The 26050-nt window shown below is 43.8% G+C and overlaps 2 protein-coding genes and 1 long non-coding RNA gene across 4 annotated transcripts in view; 1 reads left to right on the top strand and 2 right to left on the bottom strand.

Annotated features, from left to right (window-relative positions):
- Positions 1 to 7819, bottom strand: part of WDFY2 (WD repeat and FYVE domain containing 2) — a 63350-nt gene extending 55531 nt beyond the window's left edge. The window contains exon 1 of the mRNA XM_021376747.1: positions 7572 to 7819. Coding sequence (XP_021232422.1) covers positions 7572 to 7762 — 191 coding nt within the window. The 5' untranslated portion in view covers positions 7763 to 7819. The remainder of the gene's footprint in view (positions 1 to 7571) is intronic.
- LOC110388014 lies at positions 13326 to 24966 on the bottom strand. Its single transcript, XR_002432760.1, has 4 exons — positions 24230 to 24966; positions 18155 to 18229; positions 17360 to 17551; positions 13326 to 14232 (listed from the first exon to the last, which is right to left on the bottom strand). It is a non-coding gene; the product is annotated as an uncharacterized LOC110388014 (long non-coding RNA).
- The window catches only part of INTS6 (integrator complex subunit 6), a 41744-nt gene continuing 41178 nt past the window's right edge, over positions 25485 to 26050 (top strand). For both annotated transcript variants that reach the window (XM_021376734.1, XM_021376726.1), the window contains exon 1: positions 25485 to 25996. In XM_021376734.1, the coding sequence (XP_021232409.1) occupies positions 25886 to 25996 (111 nt within the window). In that variant the 5' untranslated portion in view covers positions 25485 to 25885. The remainder of the gene's footprint in view (positions 25997 to 26050) is intronic.

The following is a 26050-nucleotide window of genomic DNA, read 5'->3' as shown; positions in this document are numbered from 1 at the left end:
AGCTGAAGATAAATTCATCAAATTTGTACTCACTGCTGGAGGTGAAAAAAAATCACATTATCTACCACATTCTAAACGCAGTGATGGATCTTTCTTTGGTGCCTCTTGAAGAGGGCGCAATGCATTTGCTCCATCATCTGCATCCAGAGAATCCAGCCTGGTGGCAAAATAGGCCAATTCACATGAGGACAGCCCTTTCTCAGATGTCCTTCCACAGGAAATTGCTATTATGGACTGGTAAAGGTCAAAAGCATTGCCTTGTGGGATTGGATTGACCACCACTGTTACTTCAAAAAAACTAAGAGCATTGATCTTTTATCTGATAGTAAGGAGGAATGACGCACCATTTGAAGAATAAAAGACAACTTTAGATCAAACTTGTCAGAAAGCTTGGCAGTAGAACTGCCATGTTCTTCTATCCAGGGCTTTGCTTTGGCATTACCTTACATTCAGTGCTCAAATCCTTACGAGTTCCCTGAAAAACTTGATTTAAATGGAGAATCCACATGGTATGACAAGCAAAGCCCATATGTTCAAAGCCTGGCCAAGGTTAGTTACACAACACTATTTCCTGCAGCCTGACTAAGAGAAAAATTAAAACACCTTTTTTTTTTTTTTAACCCAGTCTTCACAACTGTTCCTCCTTTAATGAGGATGAAGGCTGTATTTGACCACCCACAATTTTAGCACAGTCTCATTTTCAAAGTTTATCAACTATCTGATACCCAAAAATTCCTTTTGACCATTATTTAGCTCCAATTTCAAGCCAGTAAGCACACAGAGAGTGACAAATACAGAATCCTAGGAGATGCATATGGTTTTGTGATTATGCAAAGCTCCCTCCCTGAGGGGCAGCCTGGCACACTCCCCCTCCCGCTTCTCTTTTTGCATAATTGTTCTTCCCATTCTCCAGGCTTGCTCCAGACATTCACCCAACCCCGGACAGCATTTACTGCATTTTATACTTCACCTCATGAAAGTATAAAGAAAGCCATTGTGTTTTCTCTTTCCTGGAATGACCGATGGGGACTGGCTCAGCTAAGCAAGCTGTCTGCCCCATGCATGGCTGTGCCCACTGTCATCCCAGCATCCATCATTTCCACACACCACATGCGGATGGGAAACAGCCAGGGTTTTTCGCACTCCTATTTTGCAAAAGCTTACAGTAGGAACTACTGCAATTCTCATCAAGTAGATACAGGGTTTTATAGACAGCCACCTGTACCTGACAAGTGTGTGATGGAAGAACCATAAGCAAGGCAATTAAATACAGCTTCTGGAGATCTTTTATGTGCACATCCTTTCAAATTCGAGAGGCTCAGAATGCAGAGATGTGCAGCAGCTCTTTGTGCAAAAGCCAGCTTCTCTCCTCGGGGCACTGCCCACTGTGTATGAAGCTTTCAAAGCTCCCTAGCACAGGAGCAGAGCATTATGCCCTCTCATATTCTCCTCCCCACTTGTTCTCAGAGATACCAAGCGTATTCTGACTTGAGACAGTTACAAGCAGCATTTTGCACAACAAGGAGCAGCAGGTTTTTGGAAGCACTCTGGCATCATATCTGAGCGGTTTTCCTGCACACACTACTGTGTGTGTGGCAACACGCAAAACCCTGCGCAGCTGGAGAGAAGAAAAGAAAAAAAGGGAGTTTGCCTCAATAGCCCAATCCTTCAGGGCAGGTCAGACGAGCTACTGACATATTTTCACGGTGCCACAACTTCATACTCCGTTTGAGAGCTTCAGTCTGCTAAGTGATCTTCAGTGAGAGGCCAGCCTTACTGAGCTAACAACAAACGTTGCAATTCATTTATTTTAGAGTATTGCAGCCATTTAAAACTAAAGCATCACTACCTCCTCCAGACATAATTAGCTTTAGGAGAAAGATCAACAGGTTTTGTGCAATAGTCCGTTTTGAGTTGAATGCCAGCTCCACACAGCACAGCCAGCCCATAACCCCTGTTTGTTTTCCTGCCAGGGGCACAAAGAGGTGGCATTGTGTGGTCCCCTCTCCGCAAGGAGCATTGTTCAGCTGCAGAGCTGGAATAACTGCAGGGAACGGTCAGTGGGCCAAAAAGTGGAGCCCAACGGATATAAGATGTGCTGATGAGAGATGCGTGTCAACAGACACCAGTGAAATTAAGTTGGGGTTAGGGAAGACAAGGAGAAAGACAAGAACCAGTAAGACAGGAGGTGGACGTGCAGTCCCAGAACTTACTGCAACTCAAGAGCGTTGTGCAGCTGCTGGCAGAAAATTAGGCTGCTGCAAGGCAAATGCAAGCTGTATTTGGCAGCTCTCCTTGTTTCATACAGAGGCTGTAAGACATGATATCTGCATCTACACCTTTTGTATAATGGATACCCTTTAAATCTGAGAGGGGATTAAAAACCACTGCATCTCAGACTAACAGCTCAAGCGCCTAATCTCGTGCTGTACTTTGATGCCCAGCCACAGCACTGAAGCCGGGTTTGTACAAGCCACGGTCCAAGCCATACTGTCATATCACATTTTTGCAGCTGCCACCTTGCAGTTAAGACATGAACTTAATACAGCTGCAGGAGCTGCATCCATTTGTGCACTGACCTACATGAGCCAGCAGTAGTAAGAGACCGAAAAATTAGAAAGACAAGGCTGGATCCTTGTGCTTTAAATCTTTAAGTGACACTTAGTGCTCAGTGGAGAGTACCAGAAGGCAAGGTAAACACAGGCTTTGTCAGCCTTCAGTAAGTCATTTCTTGGTGGTACAAAGCAAAATCACTCAGTACCCCACAAACTGCTAAGGAAGGTATATCATCCCAGCAAGTACTCAGCAAAACATTTTATGTACTAGTCACAGCATTTTGGCATCTCAACAAGATACGTTAGTGAAATCAGGAACAGTTGCTTTTCAACATCTGGAACAAGTTCTGACTCCATGAGCTTCTGGGCCTTCTCTCAAGCCTCTTGCCAACAATCCACTTCTTTCACTTGAGCAGCCAGCACCATCCTCCACCCTGAGCTTGGTTCCAAACACAGTCATCCACTTGCAACACATCCAATTAGTTGGAAAAGAAAAACACAAACCCTGAACAAACAAGTTGCATCTGCAACAATAGGCCTCAAACATTTATGTTGTTTATGAAGGTTTCCTCCATTTCCTCTCAACAATTTCATCGACAACTGATGTTTTTAATCAAAATTTAAAGAACTTCCGGCAAAGATGAGTCTTTTTACACTTCTAAAGAGCACCCACACCTTTTGCACTGCTGCTCATATTGCAATAACCCAGGTGTGAAATTACAGGCTTGGACTGATCAACGTGCAAACAGCCACCACTGAAATCTGTTCTCATACCACCTGCATTTCTGCTGCAAGCCAACAACCACACACAAAGCAGAACAGCTGTCGGTGGAATAACTCTGTGTTTAGACGAGAGTTGCAAACCCATGTTGCAACCACCGCTCTATGAAGTAATTGCTCTGCATCATTACAGTACAGGAGAAGGGAAATCCAGAGTTTTCCCTTTGGGAGCACGTTCCCATGCAGTTCTTCACATCTTGCTTGGCTGCAGGACAGAGTGATGATCCTGTCTCACTTGGGAATGAACTATAATGCTAAATGCTTTATGTCCTGGATCTGGACAAGAAAAGAATCACAAGGAACAAAAGATTGCTTTTGAGGCATTTCAGAGTGGAAAGACCACACTTCACCCTGCTAGAATGACTGTCAGCAGATTAAAAAAACCACCTTCCATGATTTTTGTCACGTATGCACGTTCCCATCCCCAGCGCACCATTAGTTTACCGAAGTCCAGACTTCAGCTGCAGAAGATTCACTCACTTTTGTACCCCTTAAAAACCTTGCTGATTAGCAATGCCCAGAAGACAAGCCCCAAAAAACAACATCGGCATTTAAAAACCCCAACCTGCAAAACAAACCTAGCAATAGAATTCTGTACAGTTTTCTCTATGTGAGACAAATACACAAATACGAATGTACATGACCAACAGCTGGGGCTCACTGACACTTAGGTTCAAACATCAGCCCACACAAAGGAGCCGAGACATCTCAGCACAAAAGGACTTTGGATGATCGAAGAGAGTAGAAAAGGCAAGGGTTTCTGTTCCCTTATTTAAAAAATACAAAACTATTTCCTAAGGCATACAGTTTTCTCCTGGATTTTGTCTCCTCCTTGGAGACTAGAGCGCTTGGTTTTTGAGAAGAAACTAGAGGGGTTTCGACAATTTTCTGTTGTGAACTATGAAAACCTTCACCTCCCATGAATACTTTAAGAAAACAATTCTTGACTGCAACACTGATGTTTTCAAGGTCTGTAGCATGGAAGTCAGCACACCTAAGAGGAGGCAGACCAGAGCTCATATTTATCAGGAAAGCTGTCAGCATCAGCATAAGCTTTTCTCCCCTACAGTACAGCTGGTAGTACCAGAAAAAGAAGGCTGGTAGCCCCCAGCTGCTCCTGCCACCACTGCACGGCGGCACCGCATCAGCACACCAACACCCAGCTGAATTAGCACTCACAACCCTGGCAGGCTTAAGGAATCACAGAAGCATGCCAGCACCAAGCCCTTGTTGGCAGCGAGAGCTGGGTGAGTTGGGATTCTTCTCCTGCCCCATCCCCACGCACAGGTGAGATTAGTGATACTAAATCTCCGGAGCACGAAGGAGATATGTCCCAACTTGACATGCCTGTGACCTACTTTGCAGAAGTGCCCAACACCCACAGCTCCCTCTGAAGCCAACAAAAGACAAGGACACACAGCAGTTTTGAAACGGCAGTGCATGCTTTTAACAGAGGAAGCTGGTGACAGCCTAGGGCCAGCTGTGCACATTAGGAAAATCCCATTTAGCTCCATGTGGAGAACTGAGGGCACTCAGTACTATGGATCCCTCAAGATGTATGTGTCTCTTTGGATGTATGTGTCTGTTAATTCTACCCATTTGCTGCCAAGGAAAAGAGCACGGATGAAAGCTTATCTCCTCCTTGTAGCTCACTTGCATCAGACATATGTATTCTTAAGTAATGAATGCTGCTGCTCATTTAACCTTCACCTTCCTAGACAGGTGCATTCCTTTACAAAATAAAATTACATCTTATTCCAGTGTAGCTGTCCTGTAAAGAGATACAGGCCCAATTTACTTTGCCCTAGTAAGGAACCAGTAGAAGCAATTAAGACCAGAAGACAGGGCACACTGTGTAACTAATGTGACTCCAACTAGGAGTAAGAAGATAAAATACATATGCAGATGATGCACACTGAAAAGAAACAAACTCTGCGGGTTATGTGAAGTTTAGATAGTCTTAATTAACCCCCCTCAAGATTACTTGTTTCCCCATTTATGCCCTTCTTTATGAGGAACCCCCACACCCTGCATTAGTATTTAGTTTTCATTTTATTCCTAAAAATATGTGCTACAAACACAAGCAATTCAGGGCTATATAATGCACAGCTATGTCTGCAAGCTATAGCTGAAACCACTTCCGCAGTCTTTAAAAACCAGATAAAACCACTGGTACCACACAAAATAGAGACTGGAGGCCAAGCTCCTGCTTCGAAGGATTTACAGTTATAAAGCCATACAATGCACTAAGGAACTCCTTAAAGTAGTGTCTAGCTGTTGTGTACATTAAAGTATAACTTCAGCATCGATGTGTCCAGCCACTAGCCACAGGGGAGAACTGTCTCCACTGTGCTCCAGGATGACTGCCCTCTCCAGCCCAAAGCAAGCACTGGGAACGGTCTGTCCCTCCAGCTACTCCTCAGGAAAAGTTTGAGAGCATCTCTCTCATACGACCAATGCATATCACAAGCTGGTGAGCTCAGCCAAAACTCACTTATTTCCCTAAGAGACAGATAACATCTCCACAACTGGCCTTTGCAGTTTCCAGGAATCTCTCAAAGCCCTCCACATTCCAAGGCCATTAAACAACAGCCTTAACATTAACATCAGCAGGCAGGTCCAAACAGGAAGGATCTGCAAAAGCAGTGGTGTTGAGAGCCTGGTAAACTGTGCTCCAGCCTGAGGTACCTGGAAGCCTCCAGGCTGGATTCCCAAACTGCTATTCCTTCCAAAGTTTTAGTCTCTGAATCTTCTAATTACAATAAAAATACTAACATGGATGGGAAATGAAAGAAAGAGCCATCAGTGAACATCTTTATGCCTAAAGAAACAAAAGGTATGATCACAGCTTGCAGCACCTCAAAGACACCACAACCCAGCCTCATGAGCATGCACTTTACCTTGGTAGTGCCTTTAACCTGTGAGTCTCCAGATGCAACTCTGCACCTCTTGCTCTGATGGAGCTATCCTGTACCATCATCAAAGCTTGAGCCAAACCTCTGGCAGCACATTCAGCAGCAGAGTTCTTTGCAGGTTTCAGCGGCTAACAGGACCCAGATGGTCTTCCTTAGGGGTTGGAGGTTTTGGGGTGCTGAGGTGGGAGGGAGAGGGGGGTGCTCCCGCTCAATCAGACAGCTCCAGAGTGAGAAAACCCCTAAGTTCTGCTTCACATCTGCTTTCCTGAACCTGGTGTCTCTGGTGTTCATGAAGTACAGACCTCTCATTAAACCCTTCCTCCGCCAAGAAACACCAGCTTGGTACACCAAGCTGTTCTCCACAATCCATACCTGCTAAAATAGCAGAAACCAGATACTAAGGTATGGGGAAAGACTGAGTGAGAGGCCCATACAAGAGCAATTTCATTTCAGGAACGCTTTCTTACAAATAAAAAGATTTGGCTGAGTAAGCACTGTTCAGCTTCACAACAAATATGTAAAAAACGTAAAGAAAATAGAATTGTGGCCATGTAGTGCTGTAAAACTCCGCATTAAGTCACCTTTGCAGTGTACTTGTTTGAAGCAGCTCTTCTCCCCTAGCAGTGAGGCATGACAGCTCACTTGGAGACCATGGCTTGGGTGAACTTAAACCGTCTCACACTGGCATGGTTCATGTATCTGACAACTGGCTGGAAACTACTGCACAGAGAGGACAGTGACAAGATGAGAGATACTGACAGCTTTTGGGAAAGCTAACAGAGAAATAACAGCAAACGCTCTGCGGGATAACAGGCAGAGAGGAACAGTCCAAGATGACCCTTGGGAATCACAACACATTGGCCAGCGTCGGCCTTTCAAGCAGACAGCTGAGGACACAGTCACAAGCACCGGAGCTGTAAAGAAATTCTGGTTAAAATACTTATTCGTGGGCTCTGTAAGAAAAATAAGCTCGTGCTTTAAAGGCCGGCACCTTCTGCGTTCAGCGCTGACACCCGCTGAGGGCTGAATTCAGTCCGGACTCTCAGGAGAGGGCGAAGTGCTGCCGAGCAGCCTCGGACACGCTCACCCTGCAGCGCACGGCTGAGGGGCCCCGAACAGCGCTCCTTGGAACTGAACTCAAGATCTTATCATCGAGACACGGTATTTTTAAACAACTACCGAGAAACACGGAGAAGGCAAAGGGGAACTGGAAGCGCTGCTTCAGCCCAGTCCTGGGGCAAGGTCAGGCAGCGATCCCCGCGCCGTGCCCGCAGCCGCGAGCCCCCGCCGCACCCCACCCTGCGCGGCGCCCGCCCGGTACCTGTCCTCGGAGACGCTGATGACCCCGTCCTCCTTGGGCACGATCGCTGCCATGTTCACCACCTCCTGCGAGCCCTCCACTTTGTTGAGCAGGAGGGGCTTGCGGGTCAGCGCCTTGGGCTGCGGCTCCGCCGCCATGGGCACCGCCGCTGCGGGAAGACAGACGTGCGGCTGCCGGACAGCACCGCGCATCCCCCGGGCTGCCCGGGAAGCAGGAACCAACGCGGCGGCGGCACCGCCCCCGAGCCGGGCCCCCGAGGGGCGTGCCGGGCCGGCAGCGGGAGGCGGGGCGGGGGGCGGGGGGCAATGGCGGCCGGCGGCGTCGCCATCTCGCAGCGCCCCCAGGGGCCGGGTCCTCCTGCGCCGTCTGGGAAATGGGCGCATTGAAACGCGGGGACGCCCCGGGCAGAAGTGCCCGTGAGTGCAAGGCTCGGCTGCACACACGAATGCGCAGTGATGAGCTCTGCAGTAGAGCAGGGCTTCTTGTATGATGAAGGCAGAAATTCACCATCAGGGAGTTCGCAGGGGAACGCAGTGGGACTCCAGCAGCTGCATTTCAGCGCGCTGCTGCTTTTCACTTGTGTTTCCTGTTGGATTTGATGAGATCCAAGAAGGCCTGAAGCTCTGTGCTAAAGCCAGCAGAAAAGCACTTAAGGTGTATACCAAAGGAAAACTTTGATCATCAGTCTGGAGGACTCTGGAAAACAATGTGAGGTGTCTGAGCTGTAGTCTTGCATCACAGAAGTGATCTGCAGGCTGGAAAGCAGCATTTCCTTCCAGCACTTGAACGGAGCTTATAAGCAGGAAGGGCAGCGACTTTTTACATGGTCTGATAGTGATAGGAGAAGGAGGAATGGCTTTAAACTAAAAGAGGGGAGACTTAGGTTAGACGTTAGGCAGAAATCCTTTGCACAGAGGGCGGTGAGGCCTTGGCACAGGCTACCCAGAGAAGCTGTGGGTGCCCCATCTCTGGAGGTGCTGAAGGCCAGGTTGCATGGGACCCTGGGCAGCCTGAGCTGCTGGGTGGCACTGCCCATGGCAAGGCATTGAAACTGTGCGGGCTTTAAGGTCCCTTCCAACCTAAGCTGTTCTGTGTTTTCAGGTGTAATTCTAAATTTACCCACAGTAAGATGAATATCTCTGACAAAAAATAAAGCAAAAAAACAAACAAACAAACAAAAACCCAACAAACCCAATACAACAAATCAGTGCTCCTGCCCATCAGCAGAAAAACTGAGGAGGCTTATGAGTTCAGCAAATAGGGATATATTTGTTGTGTCAAGATTTACAGAACTGAAAACTAAACTCCAGCTAACATCTAGAAAACTAAATATGTTATGCTGAATAGCATAAGCAGTATCTGCAGGACTAGAGAGGCACTGAAGCACTGTTTGACTGCACTATTTGGAGTTCACAAGTGTACTGTGGGGGGAAAGGTCTGATAGGCAACAGATAATGGCTTGCAGGAAATGAATCTGCAATCTCAAGCTATTTCCCAGAGGATGTATGATCGCATCAGATAACTTTCTCACAATTCATAGAAGGGGAACTACTTCCACAGAAGTGGAGATGCAGACCAGCCCTCGTACTACTGCGGATGGCCCTGAACTTCTAGGCTGGACCTACAGCCAGAAATGCTTGCCTTGCTACTTGGTGAGATGTGCAAGGTATTCTTTGAAGATGTCGATATAACTGACAGTTTTCAGAATGGACATATATCGTAAAAATGTCTTTTAAAACTGAAGTCTGAAGAAATCTGGCAAGGGCTGCTCCTTTTGCAGTTTGTTTGTATTCAAGACTTGGCACTATGCATTGTTCACAGATAAACGGGGGCTGAGTGTATGCTGAAGGCAACATACTGCAGGCTCCAGGGAGACATACAATGCTTTTTGCCCAACAGACTCTTAAGGAAGCGAGTGAGGGGGAAAGGAGTGTCATAATAAGCAGGGACATGGTTCACAGGACCAGAAGTAAGTCCTATGCATCTTCCAAATTAGCTGGGTTTTGTTTTTTTTTTCAGTTGCCTATTAAGGTGTTACATTTTCCTATTTACCTTGCCTCTCCTGTATCTTTAAACATTTTCAGACACAACACTTCTCCTTCAAGATTTAAGATACCGTTTTTCTGGAGGAAAACACTGAAAGCAGTCCTAGATGCACATTTTATTTTAATCTCCTGTTTCCAAAAAGGTGCCGGAGAAACTTGCATTAGTGGCTATGACACAGTTGTTGGGGTGCACCTGTTGAATGCAGGTTTGAAGGGCAGCTACCAAGTACATGCATTTGGATGAAAGCCAAATAACAATATGCTGAAATGAAATCTATGCTTTATATAAAAGTTTGATTTTTGGTAATAATTTACCCATTGAAAACAACAACAACAAAAAAAACAACAACTCCACAATACAAGAGATGCTCCAGTGGGCTTATAGTCAGTGAAGATAAAAATCTTACGGGCTTATTTTAAAGTTTATCTTTAATGGTGACTTCCTCAGCAAGACCAGAAAGGCACTTGAATAATAGAAAATTAATGGTGTCCTGAGGTCTAATATATAACATTATCAGGTGTTCAAATCTGAGGTCAGTGCTCTAATCTCCCTGATAAGATAGGGAAATATGCTTGAGATATTCTTGAATGCAAAGCAGTCATGCAGTGGCTGAGAGAACAAAAAGTGATGCTTGAAAGCTGGGGAGAGAAGGAAGGGAAGCACAGAAAAAATAAGATCTCAGAGAAAGCCAGGAGCCTGTAGCTTACTACTGCATTGCACCTGACAGGCTATGGTCATCATTATGGAAAATGCATTGATGAAATTACCAAGATCTGAGTGTTTTCCCAGATCTATGATTGTCACACATAATCCATCCAAAATGATTTGGATTTTAGAAACAGTTTTCCTACAGCCATACAGACTAACGAACAAAAAGACTTCAAGTTAGCATAGCTGTACTCATAACTTTAATAACTATCTACAGAATCAAAATTAGGGTAGTTTAGAAAAGCTTTTTCCCACATAAATGAAAAAAAATCAAGAAAAGAAGTCTTACAAATACTTCTCAGCAGGTATATTTTTTTCATTTTCTATCATAGCTTTGTAGTAAAAATGCACAAATTAAAAATATTTTTAGGATTATGTCTAGCAACTAAATTAGATGCCAAGAAAAGCAAGCTTATATACTTCTTCAACATTCATGAAAAGCACAGAATTAAAGATGATGCTCGTCAGGTATGTATTTTTTGCAGGTACTGCTCTGGTATGCTTGGAGTATTTGGACTTTCCTGTAAGAATCGATCTGCCAGTAACGCAGGCTGAAAAGGTGAAAAACAAATTTCTATCAAATTAATTCTGCATCTTTGTTTCTTGGTGTCATTTCTCTTGCTGTGTGTTTTGGCATGCAACAACAGTAAATGAAGCATGCTTCTCTCTTAGATTTGGCCTTTTTTTTGTTGGGACACGTTGACTTACATCCCTTTGCTCTGGATGGAGTGGAACTAGCCTGCCTGCCTGCCAGCAAGAAGACTGCCCTCCATATTCCCGTGCTGGAAGAGAACAGAGGAGCTCTGGAAAAGGGCACCGTGCTGTTTTGAACTGGTGTGCTCGCACACCGTGGAGCTGCTTTTCATGCCCTCATACCACAGGAGAGCCTTGCTTACTTTCTGCAGTTCCTCCTCTGCAGTCTGGTTTGAAGCTTGTGAGCTGAAGCTAATTCAATTTCAGTTCTTCTCTGGCACTCTACTTTAAAAGTTGCTCTCTGGCTCCATCTTCTGTTTTGTTTTGTTTTGTTTGCTGGGTTTTGTTTTTCTTTTCTAGTTTTGGTATAGCAGGGTGAGATTTTGTTGAGTTTTATAAACTATATTTGTTTTAAAAAGTAGGTAATTGCTTCTTGTGTGACAGTTGTAAGTGTCAGGTGAGCGGGTGGCCCATGGGGACCTGGACCTTTCCCAGCTCTACCATCAGCCCTGGTTTTAGATGCTTGTATTGGCAAGGTTATTACTTCTGTTAGAACCAGAGGGAAAGGCACAGCCCTAAAAGCAGTGTCTGCCCTTTTGGCATAATGGTAACTCTTCTGCAAAATGATGATCATGACATGATCTGACAACACAGTGACACCTTGCAAACCTTTCAGCTAAATCTGGCAAGCATTGAGGCCACCAAGTAGGAGTGGGACAACTTAATAAACAGCTTGGCTTTTGTGGGTACTAACAAAAACAGTCCTGTACTAGAGTGCTGAGCAATTATACATGAGTAATATTTATAATGCCAGGAACAAGCTTTTCATAAAGAAAAAAAAAAGATTTTATGCTGATTAAATTTTAGGCCAAAACACATGCCCCTTTGAGCCATGAAGTAAACTGATTGCAGTTGCTCTCACTCTGCAAGAGGGACTAATGTGGGAGAGAAGCTGCACATTTCCTGATTCAGTGCTTAGATTCAAAAGTGCTCCATTGACAGCGAGCCAGATTTCAGCTTCTGAGGCCTCTTCCTCAATCACCCATGCAGAACCAAAGGGCTTGTACACACAAAAGGTAAAAACACTTGGCAACAAGTAGAGGCACCTCTCAATAGCCATCAAATGCAGCAGTGGCTTACCCTTGCACGTGATTTTCTATTCTGTTGGTAAACTATATGTTTTGTCACTTTACACTACACGGGATTTACTGTTTCTTCAAAACCTGTAGCTCTATGCAACTGCAAAATTTGTCCTTAAAATTCTCTCCTTTGCAGTTGCCTTGTTTTGTCAGCAGTGATAGCCTTCATGAGATAGTTACTAAAAAATTTAATTTCAGATGCTACATCGTTCTTAGAAGCACATGGGAAATAGATACAGACCCATTCTTTATATAGAAAGGCAAACTTCACAGAGCACCAAAGGGCTCAGTGGAAAATACATTTGTCCATCTTGCTTAAATATACAAACTGTTGTAAAAATACACTCTTATTTTGCTCCAGGTATTTATCATTCATGCAATGAACAATTCTGCCTATCACATTTCTGATAACAAATCCTACTTGCTTATTATGACAGTTAATAGTTTTGTTTTATGTGGGCATTCAAAAAATGAGGACCTATCAGAAATCGAATCTGCTGTATGTAGAAGTTCTGAAAAAAAGAAGGATTAGCTTTAAAATATGTGCAAGGCACTATGCATGGCACCTTACTGAGAAGAAGTACACTAATTTTTAGCTGCCATGCAATTGCTGTTGGCTTTGTAACTGACTGTGAACATGTGAGAACAAAAAAGTGATGCTGTGTCAGTGTGTGGGCTGCAAATGAGAACTCCTGGCTCATGCATTTTGCCCCATAAGCAGTTCTAGCATTGTATGCAGTCTTATTGCTGTTTCCTTTGTCCTCACTGATCCAGCTATAGTATCACTCACATTTTGGGCTTCCAGCTTGGTGTCAAAAATCTCTGTAATTTAAATCACTGTCTTTTTGGTGGAACTCTCTGCTCACTAATTCTTATAAGCTCGTTATTCTTGTATTTTTCTAGGCCTCAGAACTTCAGAATTAGTTCTTCTAAATCTTCCTTCTCTGTAATGTTGAAGAATCATGGAATAGCATCAATAAATACCTATTCCATTTGGAAAATGGATTAAAGTCACCTATGTAACTTGGTTGAAATGTAAATAAATTTCTCTTACATAATGCACTAACAATATGAAGTATTTCCTTTTTCTTTTTTTCTTTTTTTCCTAAAGTATACAGTTAAGAAGATTTCTAGGGAATATCAAAGAACATTTTCGTACAACAACTTGTGTCTTTTAATTATTTTCTTTATTTTTCTTTACTACCAGTCATGTGGTCCTGGATGTTCCTAGGATGACAAAATGCTTTCAACCATCTGAGCATATAAAAGTCAAGAAGATCCCAAGAGTACTACTTTGGTTTTGATAGAAAGTTTATGAAGGTGAGCAGTTTTCTTGAAGTTGAACCATTTTGTAGATTACTCCTTACTGCAAGTACATGGAAAGTTTCTAAGTGTACAAAACCAGCATGAGAGTCTTAAAAAACATTAAAAAAATAGGTAGACCCTCACTAAAGCCATTTTTTTTTTCAGCTCAAACCTGTAACAAAAGGCTTATTTAAAAGCTCGTGGTTTCTGAACCAGGGTAGATGAACTTTCCCTTTTGGTGGAAAAGGATTCTATAAAACTGTGGAAGCTGAAGTGTACGCAGGAGCTCGTGACTCAGTACCATAGGGCTGTCTGAGGAATTAAAAAATGAATCCCACATTGTTTAATTGAACTCTTTCATGTCTTATTCTGTGTAAATGTTATGAGTCACCTTCACTTTAGCAAGTAAGTCAGCATTTCTGGCCCTCACTGAAACAAGGAGTTTCTCAGTCTGTAAGCATATACATACATTCCAGTGATGCTAGATGTAGATGGGCACGATTGCAGATGGTGTTGTGAAGCATTTAGTTCCCTGATCGCCTTGCGGCCATTCCTGATCAGCATCAGTTTTATTCCAGATAGATTTCAGTCCGAATATCTGATTGCCTTGAATATCTTGCACTAAGTCCATAAGTCTATAGTCAGAATCTACAAAGTACACTTTGATTTTGAACTGATATCCATATCAAACTCAGGTTTAGCTGCTTTGAGGATACGTTTTTTGGGAGAAGAGTGGGTATGCAAGCATTGGTCCATTCCAGGGCAGCCACCTAATGAGAAGATCCAGGAAAACAGGAAAAATACTGTTTATTTTTAAAATTGCAAATGCTCTAGAAACAAGAGGCCACACATGTTTGAAAGGGAAAACCAACTATTCAGTTATGTTCTCACCTGTAACTTGATGACCTCCTTGTGTAAAAATACCATCTGACAATTACCTCTGGGAAGACCAAGGAACTGCTGAATGCCTATCTTGAACCTTTGAAAGTGAATAAGGAAAGTCCAAATGGGGAAAAAAAAAAAGCCCATCTGGGACTGACTGAAAAAGATGTTCTGCGTTCCCAGAAGTTTAGATTAGAAGTCTGACGCTCAGGCTAAATGGCACCAGAATAGCCTCTGTATTGTGTGCTTAATATCAGCACAAGGGAATTTTCACACAGAAGCTCTAAATCATGTATCAGTGTCAATGAGAAAGGTGCTCAAAAGGTTCCATATGAAGCCAAGTGGTGCTCTGAGGTCAAAAGAACTCATCTGCTGTGTTAGATAACTTCCCAGTAATAGGAGGGAACAAGGCAATAGTTATTTTTTACTGAACCTTAGCAAGAAACACTGTAAGAAATGGCCAGGAAAGTGCTCGTGAAGAGCTTGAATGAGAAGACCTTGGACAGAGGACAGACAGTAATAATGAGCATGTAAACATCCTCAAGTTGTAATGAGTGAGTGCTGGAAAGGCGTTTTTCAATTTGAAAAGCCACGTGGGTATGTACGTATTTATGTATATACTCAAACGTGTTGAAAACATAAAATGAAAAAACTTCCCCAAATCCAGAGAGCCTGAGGCCATATATGCAGCAACAAGTTTTGCTCCAGGACAGGTCCACCTCTATTGGTTCATAATACAGAGCCTTTTTCTTTATTTTTCAGACCTTGCCCTTTCAGTTTTGAGGCCAAACAGTGTAGCACGCTAACATCACAGAACAAAATTTTCTTCTTCCTCCAATAAAGTGTGATGATATCAAATTGCCTATGGGGAATGGTCTATATTCCATGTTTTTCTCCAAGCCGTGTCCAGACAGCTTTTAAGAGCATTAAAAGTCATAATGCCAAAAATGCCAGGCAACATACTCACAAACTCAGTTGTGAGGGCTCTGCATAGCAGTACCTGAGCATCAGCCTCTTCAGTTTACCAGTTGTATGGGAAAAGAAGGTGATAACAGTGCCTTCTAATGGGATACAAGCATTACAGCAGGTAACAAAGAAAAATTAGCTCACCCCTTTAAACAACCAGTGACAGCTCAAGAAGAGCACAATCTCTATATGGAGAGATGCTGCTCCCTCAGCTGCTAACCCATAAATGAGGCAGAAGAGGTGCATTGATTGTACCTGCACTCCCTGGGTTAGCCACCTTCTCACCTGATGCTCAACCACTGGTTCAAGCCGTGACCTGGCAATTCTGCTGCATCAGAGTTAATGTAGCTGATGACTTTTTTTCCATAGTTTTGGTTCCTAACACAGCAGTTTGGCCACAATGACCCTTACACTGTTAAGAACAGGTATCAGCAAGACATCTTCTATTGAGCTTTTTTGCATGTGTGGTGGGAGTCCCAGCCAGCTGCTCAGCAGACTGACTGTTCTTCTCATGATGCCAGAGTCTTCAAATTTTATCATGAATACTTCCATGTACAAACAGATAGATAGGAGAGAAATGTATCAGTGTCTGGTGGTACGCAGCGACCACCATTACAACAAGCACCACCTCCAGTGAGACGCCAAAATTCAGAACCTTCCCAAGGGAAATCAGTGTGATTTTGCACTAAAAGACTAAAGGCTTGTAAAAACCAGAGAAAAGAAGCATTTGTGTGCAAACAGTCCAAATTCTCTCCACTGCAATTGAAGAGGCAGAAAAAACAGATAAGCTAGGACAGAAGCAAGGACAACTTTTCTGTGTAGGGCTAGATCCTGAGCTGAATGGTGAGGTGGGAAGAGGGAACAGTTGTCCAGCTGCCATGTGATGTCATAGTGTGTACACATCACTACCCAGGGCTAATGATCTGGCTCTAATGCCTCAAAACACTCTCGTAAGACTACATTTGCAATATATGTAAAAGTGATGGTCAAAGCTTTTCCTATCGTGGATTTTTCTAGCTACTTAACCCTTCCCCCAGCTTGAGGGTTGTCAGCTCTGGCTTGTTTTTGTAGCAGTACTTTTTCTTTGAAAAAAAACCTACATTTTGATTCATTTCAGTATATTTTACCCATGTCCTTTTTTTAAATTATTTTTTCAGAAAAAAATGCAAGTATACACACTTGTATGAAAACATACACATACATAAAGATTCAAAAGAGAATGAGGGAGAAATGCCACTTCTGACTAGGCAAGACAGTTCTGAAGGGGAGATTTATATGCTTTTTATACTTTGGTTTTTAATAAGCGGTGACATGCTGCCCTAGTGCTGACTTGTAGCACAAGTACTAAAAGTTCTTGGACCATCAGTAGCAAGAAATCACAGAGTTGTATTTTCAGAGGTCATTAATTGTCAGACTGTTCGTTAACAAATTCTGATATATACAGATCATGATATGGTTCTTGAATTATGCAGAGGATAATTTCACAATCCAGAAAACAGGGAATGCAAGCGTAGAAAAAGCCATACAAGACATCTTACTGCCAGCTGGGGAGGAATTCACAATAAAGTCAGAATTACAGGAAAGTTTAGTGCTAGTGACAGTGGTCTGCTGGATCGCTCAGTGTAATCAGGAACAGCTTTAGACAGCGGTCACAATTACAGTTACATACTCCACAAAGTAACTGACATTATGGCAAAATGGGCCATAGCAATTAGAGGAATGCTGTGATAAAGCTAACTGGACAGAAGTAAAGCCTGCAAATGTCTTAGTGAAAACTACTGTAAAACATGTTGATACATGGGTTCAATATAAAAAAATGACTTAGGAAACGACGAGCAGATGTAACAATGGGAAAAAAATGGCACTATGGTGGAAATAGGCTGGAGCATTTGAAATGATATATAATTAAAGCACAACAGATCTTAGCTCCTCTTGCAAAAGGAATATATATTGTCCCTTTCCCTGTAACTTAACTGTTCAGTAGAGGACCACAAGTGAGCCCAGTACTGCTGCACTTTACTGTAATCAGGTTAAAGGGCTGTCACTTACCTCTGAAATGGGAGCTCAAGTGATATCTGTCAACCTTTGGAAGTTTTGCTGGATCAGGAGTTACTTATTAGCTGCTGCTGAAGTCAAGCACAGAGCACAGCCAATCATCAAAAACACGTGAAGACTTGTCAGGGCAAATGAGCAGCTTGGGCTTTTTTCCCTCAGCCTGTTGTGGAGAGCCATACTGAGTATCTAGGATAAAATATCCTAGATATTTTATCCTAGATAAATATCCTAGAAAAAGATATTGTAACTTTATTGAAGGAAAAAGATGCGATAGAGGGGACTTGAAATAGAAGATATGAAGAAAATGAAGAATTGATCAAAGAAAATAAAATATATTGAAAAAAAAATCACAATACTGTGAAAAGAGATGCAGTGTATGTCACAGCTAAAAGCCAGGATTTGTCTCCTTTGCATTATCAACCTCCATCTTCCTTCAAGACCACAGTTATGTAGATCAGTTATGTAGATGAGCGAGTTGTGTAGATACAGCTGAATATTCACTGTTCACATAAACCAGTCAAACATGAACACATACAATAGTGTCAAGGCCCTTGCAAAACAGAAATAACAGCAAATAGAAATACCTCAGGGGACAGAAGGAGCGGGAGAATCTCAGGGAAAACATTACACTCAACGTACAACCAGTGTACACAACATACTTTGCCAAAACTGGAGAAGTGTACGCTTAGCGTCAGCATGAATTATGGGGTGGGATTTCTTGGAGTTTTCATTTTGGATCAGTGTTTGGAAAATAACCATAAGCTGTATATTGACTTTAAAATGGCTTACCAACAGGAAAATATTAGAACTGATCCTGAAGTGTTCAAGGCTTTCCGATTGCAACATCATGAAATTCAAAGCCATCTGCAACAACAAAAGAACCCATTACTGGCCAAACAGCACTGTTGGATGAAGACTGTTATTATGAAGAAAGGTTACACTTACAATTCAAGGTTCATTACAAGCTGGTCTAACTCTTTTCTAAAATTTTCCTTGTGAGAAATGCTTTTGTGATTTCATCTTGGTAAAAATTATCCTTTTATACTTTCCAAAGCAATGTTTTAAGTGCCTTTCCTTCCCATTTGGGATTTTTCTACAAGAAGTCACTTTTTGCAAGTTACTGCCAAGCACATTTGCCCACTGTGGAATCCATTTGACTTTGCTGTGCAAGATTTTGGACCTTTTTAACAAGTAAGTTGTATATCAAGGCTTCAACATGCGTCTAAAAGCAGAGACAAACTAAATCTCCTTTTTATTTTAATTGTATCTTTTGAATAACATGCACAACAAACAGTCCCAAACATCTCACCAAAGGTGCTTAAAGTCAGGGAATACAAACACCTTTCTTCCTTGGATGAAAAGATGCTTTAATTTTTTTATCAGGTTTGTTTTATTCTAGAATGCCTATGTCTTTGCTTTATAGATGGCCTTTGTAGAGAGTTTCAGTTATTTACTTGTTGAGATTTGATAGGTTTTCATTAATTGCTAGGTGGCAATAGACAGACCAACAGGCATTTATTCCACTTGACACCAGTCACACCAGCTGCTTCGTAGAGAGCAACCAAGTGCATCTTTCTTCTACAGTGGATTTTGCTTTGGGGCAAAAGATGGCAATGCATAATAATCACATTTTGAGTAAAGGCTGGATAATAAACTTGTACCACGTGTCAATACTTTAAAGAAAGAACTAGCTCTCAAATACTGCATGCAGGTGTGGTACTTCAGTGGGAAGCGGTATAATTCTGCCCTCTAGTTTACTATGACTGTGCCCTTTACATTGGCCATTAAAAATAAAATAGACCTCATTGTTTTGCCTCCCTGTGAAGAGCTTGTAGAATATCTTTTAGCTGTAACCACTCTATGCTCCAAGCTGACTGTAGCTGGTATTGGTGTCCCTACACCACTTGATTAGTTGGATAAATTCTGCATGCCCATGTCTGGGATCCATGGCAATAGAGTTACGTTGCTATGCTATGAAAAGTGCAGGAGGGTCCAACCCTTCAGAAAGGATATGATTTCCGGGGCTACTGAAACTTTGCAATGTAGGCAAGAAAGAATGCTTATGGGAACAAACAAAAGAAATCTCTGGAATGGTGACAAGTAGGATTGCTCAGGTCGGTGGGTATAGGCAGAGCACTAGCGTCTCACGGAAACAGCTATCTGAAAATTGTTAAAAAATTATGTTGTGGGCAAAGATTATCTAACTAAAAGCTAAAAAACAGAGATTGCTGCAAGCAGTCTCTCGCAAACTGTCTGACAGATATAACTATCATTTCTGGCCATACTGATGACAGGATTTCTTTTTTCCCCTGGCATAATAAGCAAAGTCTCCTCAGACCTGTTGTTTTAGAGAATGCAGAAAACTCTTCCTGTTTTCATGGCCTGGGGAGGGGAGGGAAGATGAGAAGTCTGTACCTGTATTTTTCCCTGGGCACTGTGGTATCATCAGGAATCAAGTGGACTGCTGCTAGCAGCATCTCAAAGATAGAGAATAAGTTCAAGAAAAACAGTAAAAAAAAAAAGTAAAAAAAAAAAAAAAAGGTAAAAATACCTTAGCTTTCACATGCCAGACAGTGTTTTCTGTTCTCTTTGGGTCTTGACACTGCTAGCTGAATTACCCAAGAGACAGAATAAATTTAAAAGCTTGGAGCTGAGACAGGTTTTTGTTCTTGACCAGGATCCTACCTGAAGTGAAAGGAGGATTGTAGCACATCAGGAAGGATATGTTAAGACTGTAAATCTACTAGAATTCTACTGCCTTATTAAAACTAATCTTGAGATGTTTGTTTTAAGCGGTTTTCTCTATGTTAAATTTAATATTTCCCTAAAGTGCCAAATAGAGAAAGTCCTGCTCTGTTAACACTGTTATATACATATGAAGACAACACGTTGCCTAGAAGTCCTTTCAATCTAAGGGCAGTAATACCAAAGGAAAAGCATGTATCAAATAAACAGTCTAATTTGATTTTATCTTTCTCTTCTATTCAGGTGCCGTAAAACCTCTCCATCATTAATTGACTTCCACTGTCACAGCACAGATGGTCCCCAAAGAAATTAGTTTTTCCTCAGAAAATAATCTTACCATGCACTGCCATCATAACATACTTCTGAAAAGCTTAAGTACTTCACAAATATTCATGAACTTCATCTCTTGGTGCCCACATTAAGTCTGGACAGTTGGAAAACAAACAATTTCAAACTACCGTAACCCTGATTTCCTTGCAAGTCCACATTAACTATTCTATATAATTCTGATTTCCTTGAAAGTCCACATTAACTATTCTACCCCTGGATAGCACACTGCTGTTCTCTGTGCTTCCAACTATTGAGCCAGGAAACAGCAAGGGATTTGGATGACTGAAGTAGTGGTGGGGAATACAAAAATCCCTAGGAAGCTTCAAAAGCTATCCTCTGGGTTTCCTGATCCACAGGCACTGAAAATGAAGCTGTGTTTGAAAATTGGCCAAGAGGAGCCAGAATGCGACTTCTTTTAGGGGTCATCGTTCTGCAAAGTGATGTAGTTTCACTGTGTGCTGGGAAAGCCAAAGTACAGGCTTCTAAAAGGTGCTAGACAGTCTCAAAGGCAGACAGCTGCCTCTGCAAATTTTAGAAAAATAGGCATTCTTGGTCAAAGTCCTAGAATATAGATAAAAAACTGAGATCAAATTATCTTAATGCCACTTTTCTGAAGAAATGTTAGGGGTAACATCTTACCTGATCCCAGCCTTCTCAGGGCTCTGTAGGTTTACCTAAGCTACCTGAATTACGGTTTCTCTTTGGTAACAATTTCAGGAAGAGGAGAAAAAATAGTAAGGTAAAAAAATCGCTGAATAGAAAATAGAGGAAAACAATCCCTGCATCTAACAATATAAGTTCCCATGTATTCAAGTTCAAGACAAATGGAAAATGACATTTTATTTATAAATAAGGCAAATAAACAGAACTTGGCTAAAGGATGACTTAAAGGGAATATGATGCATGTACTGAAAAATCTGAAACTCAGAATGCTATACGGGAATATATGTTTTAGTGAGGAGCATTAGCATAAAATTAAGCAATGGAAAAGTTAAAACTTTCAAGTGTTAAAAAAAAATAATGATGACAATCTACAAGGCTATGGAATGGGATTTTAACAGAAGCTCTCAAAAATCTACCTGAGTCACTGAAACCTGGGCAGAGGAAGATCTTAGTCTCTTTGAGAAACAACTCTGAATACAGGAGGAGAAAGCCAACTTAAAATAAATAAATAAATAAATAAAATATTAAAGTTTAACTGCCAATTGTACTTCAAGCCTGTGTTTTAGGACAAAATAAGCCTAACACTCTAACAATATAGCAAAAATTCCATGAGTATCCACTGGGAGAAGTTGCTTATCTTCAAGGAAAAGAAAAAAACACACAACAGTAACAGTGTGTCACGCTTTTTTTTTTTAATGATTTGTTTTTTCAGGCGTATATTCATACTCATATTTATATTTTGCTTTACAGTGATAGCATTCCAATTTTATGTGAAAGCTGCACTTTTAATACTGCTTTGTTTGTCCTCAGATGGACAGTGCCCACTCTGAAGATCAGTACCTGAGTATTCTTAGACATGGATGAATGCTCATAATCCCTCATGGACGCATGAAAAATAACAAACAAAAACTGCGTATGAAAGGAGCTGGAATCGTTTTCATTGTCAGTACAGCAATATTATTCCTTTGGACAGAACCATGCTGAATTAATTCATCTAGATTTAGGAGAAAAGCTAGAACAAGCTCATTTAGCCCGTACACGGGGTATAATTTTGTCCATCATGTAAAAGGGCTGAAATCAAAGAAAGATGCATCCGTTTTCAGTGACAGAGTTTCACACTCTCTTCCTGCTCAGCTGCATCAGCTGTACCAGTAATGAGTATAAGCACTAATATCACTAGGTTTTGTTCCTTCATAGCAAGCCCCTTGTACAGATTTATAAATGTGGCTCTGATGGCAGCACTAGCCATTATGACTCTCACATCAAGAGGCTGATACACACTTAGGCTTGGGTTGATTATCTTTCTTTGAAAGAATCTTTCTCAATATTAATCAAATTGGCCAGCTCCCAGCAGAAAAGTAATGCCTATCACAGACAACACAAAACTACCCTTCATTCTGCCCTATAGGGGATCAAATATGGATCTAATATAACATGCACAGAAAGAACTCAATGTTCCAAATGGCTTCAAAGATAATAGCAAAAAGAAAAATCGTACAGAATTCATGAAGTGTTTCTGCTTGTATAAATCCCATCGGAGCTGCATGAGTTTTGTCTGTGGGATTCTTTTATCAGTGATGATCAGTGGGCTGAGGAGACTGGGGTAGAGTAAGCCCAGATGCTCCAGTCCCACCTTCTTCTCATGCTGGTAAGGAAATCACAGTGTACCTACTGCTTCCACTTTTCAAACTCAATTCAGAATTCTTGCTGTTTTATGACTGACTCTACTGCTAAGAGTTAATAGGTCTTTCACTCCCTACCCCCCTCTCCCCCTCCACACTCCTTCACTTACTGGCAACAAAAATAAAAATTCCAAATGACCTTCCAGGCCTTACACAAAGTCTCCATGTCCCAGGCTGCCTTTCATGTTTTCCTGGTATGGCAAGTGCTCTAAAATGCCTTTTTTTTTTTTTTCCCTGCAGTTTGGAGAAGGCTACCTCCCAGAAGTTTTCCATTTTTAGAGTGCTCTCCAAGAAGATGGATGCTTGACACATAAAATAGATGCTCTTTTATTAGGACAGTCAGTGAAACATCATTGATATACAAATAGGAGAGAAGATGGCATGTCTGAAGAATGTGTCTGTGTAAGAGATTTAAAAGGAAGCCAATTAAGAGGCCAACATCATTCATTCACTCAACATGACTCCCAAGTGAAGCTACTAATCCCAAGGCATGATTTGTTAAAGCAGCATTACAGCCTTTACTTAACAACTTGAATCCCACCACCTTCAGGGAGATGATCGCCAGTCTCGCGGCAGGCAATCCTGCTGACCTCAGGAGCTGCACACCTGACAGAGAGCCGGATGATGCATGCAACTGCCTGTGGAGAGCCGAGGGGAAGAAGGACATCCCAAAACACAGCTGTGGACACAAAGAGACTGTGAACCAAATCTTTCCAGTAGTTCAGATGTTTTAACTGCATAACGGGGCCTGGCATGTAGCTGATTCCAGAGCAACCCAGCAATGTGCCTCAGCAGCATCTGCTGGTTCATTTCCCCTAACAGCAGCGGTTCAGGTTTACCAGTAGAACCCAGACTAGAATAGCCTTGCTGCTGGTCACAAGACACAGCACTGCTGCTGGAGCTCTAAAAATGAATGGCTGGAAAGAAACAAGCAGCTCGGGAATCACTGGGTACAGACAAACTTGGCCACTCCTACCAGGCTGAGAAATACTCATGATACAGGTTGTTACCTCCAAAGAAACAGTTACGGAATTTCATTTGCCTCTACTCCAAGCATTACAGTTCCTTCACAAATCTCATAGACCTTTGGCATGGAGATTCCTTAGTGGTTCCTAGCAGAGACCCAGGATAAAATATCCCTGACGTTGCCCCAGTGCCTCAGGATGGACGGCACAGGTCACAGGTGCCAACAGGAAAGCCAAAATATCTATTCACAGGCATAAGAATGCATACAAACCATAATGGAAATGTGATTCCATCTCTGTCTTTCCAGCCTTCCTAGAAACTAAACGCTAATATTTCATTAGTCTTAAAAAAAAAAAAAAAAAAAAGCCAAAAACAGCTCTTGCCTAACAAGACAGAAATGTTGCCTGGAAGAATGAAATGATTCAAACCAGGACACTGCCAATTTTATCTTGAGAGAAGGAGCACAGTGGCTTCGTACCTTCTAGAGCAGCGGCTGTGGGAGCACATCAGCTGGATCGGGGGAAAACATCAGCCAGAGAGGACGCAGAGCAATCTCCTGAACAGATTATGCTAAGAAATGGCTCTGGAGTCAGTGCTCTAAGGCTGCGAGAGTAGGAACAGCGCAGACACAATTGTGGGGAAAAACAAACAGAAACCTCCAAAGGACGGAGAGCTCAATCTTCGTCATTAATTGGCTGGAAACACTCCACAACGATGTGATTTATAGGAAGTAAATTCGGAGTGCCCGAGCGCGGATCAAAGGGACGCCAGTGTTAATCTCTGCCTGTGCGTAGGGAAAAGGTCACAACTTAAGGGCAGCCAATTTTTTTCTTTTTTCTTTTTCACCTCAACTGAAAGACCAGAGCAGGTCTCTGGGAAATCACCACAGCACGACCCCGACGCGGAGCCCCACGGACGCGGCAGGCCGGCAGCACACCGAGCCCGGGCTCCTGGCGTCCCCTCACAGCCCGCAGGGCGGTCCGGGGCTCTGCACGCTGTGTAGGACCCCCCTCAAAAATAAAATAAAACGGAGAGCACCGCCCTTCACGCCTCAGAGGGCGATGAGTGCAAACCAACGCCATGGAACGCAGCCGAAGGACGGCCTCGGGAGGCCGGGCCGGGCTGGGCACCCACCCCGGGGCAGGTGGGGACTCCGCTCCGCCCGGGGACCTTCCCGCAGCCTCAAGGAGAGTGGCAGTGGCGGCGCCCGCCCCTTCTCCCCCCTCACCGTGACTCACCCGCGGGGACAAACCGCCGCCGTCCCCGCCCCGCTGGGCTGCGGTCCCCCAGGCCAACCCCGCCACCCTGGCTACCTCCGCCCCCCGCCCCAGCCCCAGTCCCAGTCCCAGCCCGGCTCCCGCCCCCGGCCGCAGCCCCGCAGCGGGGCGCTGTCCGCCCGGAGCCCGGCACAGAGCCGCCCCCTGTCGCAATTTTCGGAGGAGCGGCGCCCCCCGATCGCCGCTTCAGTCACCTCCCTCACCCCACCACCACTGCGCATGCACGGCAGCGCCGCTCGGGCGCGCGCTCCCCCACCGCCCTCTCCCACAGCGGCTCCAGCCACCCCCCCCGCCCCGCCCTCCCTCGGCGATTTGAATATGCTAATGAAGAGACCGCCAGAAGCCCTATGGCGGGGCCGGGAGGCGGTCACGTGGTGCGGGGACGTGTCCTTCGGGGGCGGGCCCCGACCTGCCCAGGCGCCCTTAAAAGCGGGCGGCGAGCGAGGAAGCGCCTCAGTCAGAGAGAGAAAGTGCCGGGGCGGTCGGGCTGCGGCTGGTCCGCCTGAAACTTCTGAGTAACATCAACAGGGGGAGGGGAGGGCGGGCGGCGGTGGAGGAGGACGGTGGTGGCGGGGGGGAAGGTTAGCAGCAGCGCAGCCCTCCCCGCCGCTCCCGCAGCACCCGGCCCGTGCCGGGCTGGGCAGGCCCCTCACACAAAGGAGGGCAGGGCAGGCAGCGCTGCCCCCTTCCCCCGCCTCGGCAGAGGGGCAGCGGGAGGCCCTTCCCGTGCACAGCACTCACAGCCACTTGCTCCTCTCCCGTCCCCGGCTGCCTCTCCTCCTCCTCCTCTCCCTGCTCTCCCCTCTCCCTCCCGCCCGCTGTCCATGTAGCCGCCCGGCCGCCGGCCCCTCCGCACTATGCCCATCTTACTCTTCCTGATAGACACGTCCGCCTCCATGAACCAGCGCACCCATCTGGGCACCACCTATCTGGACATAGCCAAAGGCGCTGTAGAGACTTTCATGAAGGTACCGGCGCTGCCTGGCGAGAGGAGGCGAGAGCGAGCGAGAGGGGAGGGGAGG

The sequence above is a fragment of the Numida meleagris genome, chromosome 1 (genome assembly GCF_002078875.1).
Source record: "Numida meleagris isolate 19003 breed g44 Domestic line chromosome 1, NumMel1.0, whole genome shotgun sequence".
Taxonomy (NCBI): Eukaryota; Metazoa; Chordata; class Aves; order Galliformes; family Numididae; genus Numida; species Numida meleagris.
This window is presented reverse-complemented; position numbering and strand designations above follow the sequence as displayed.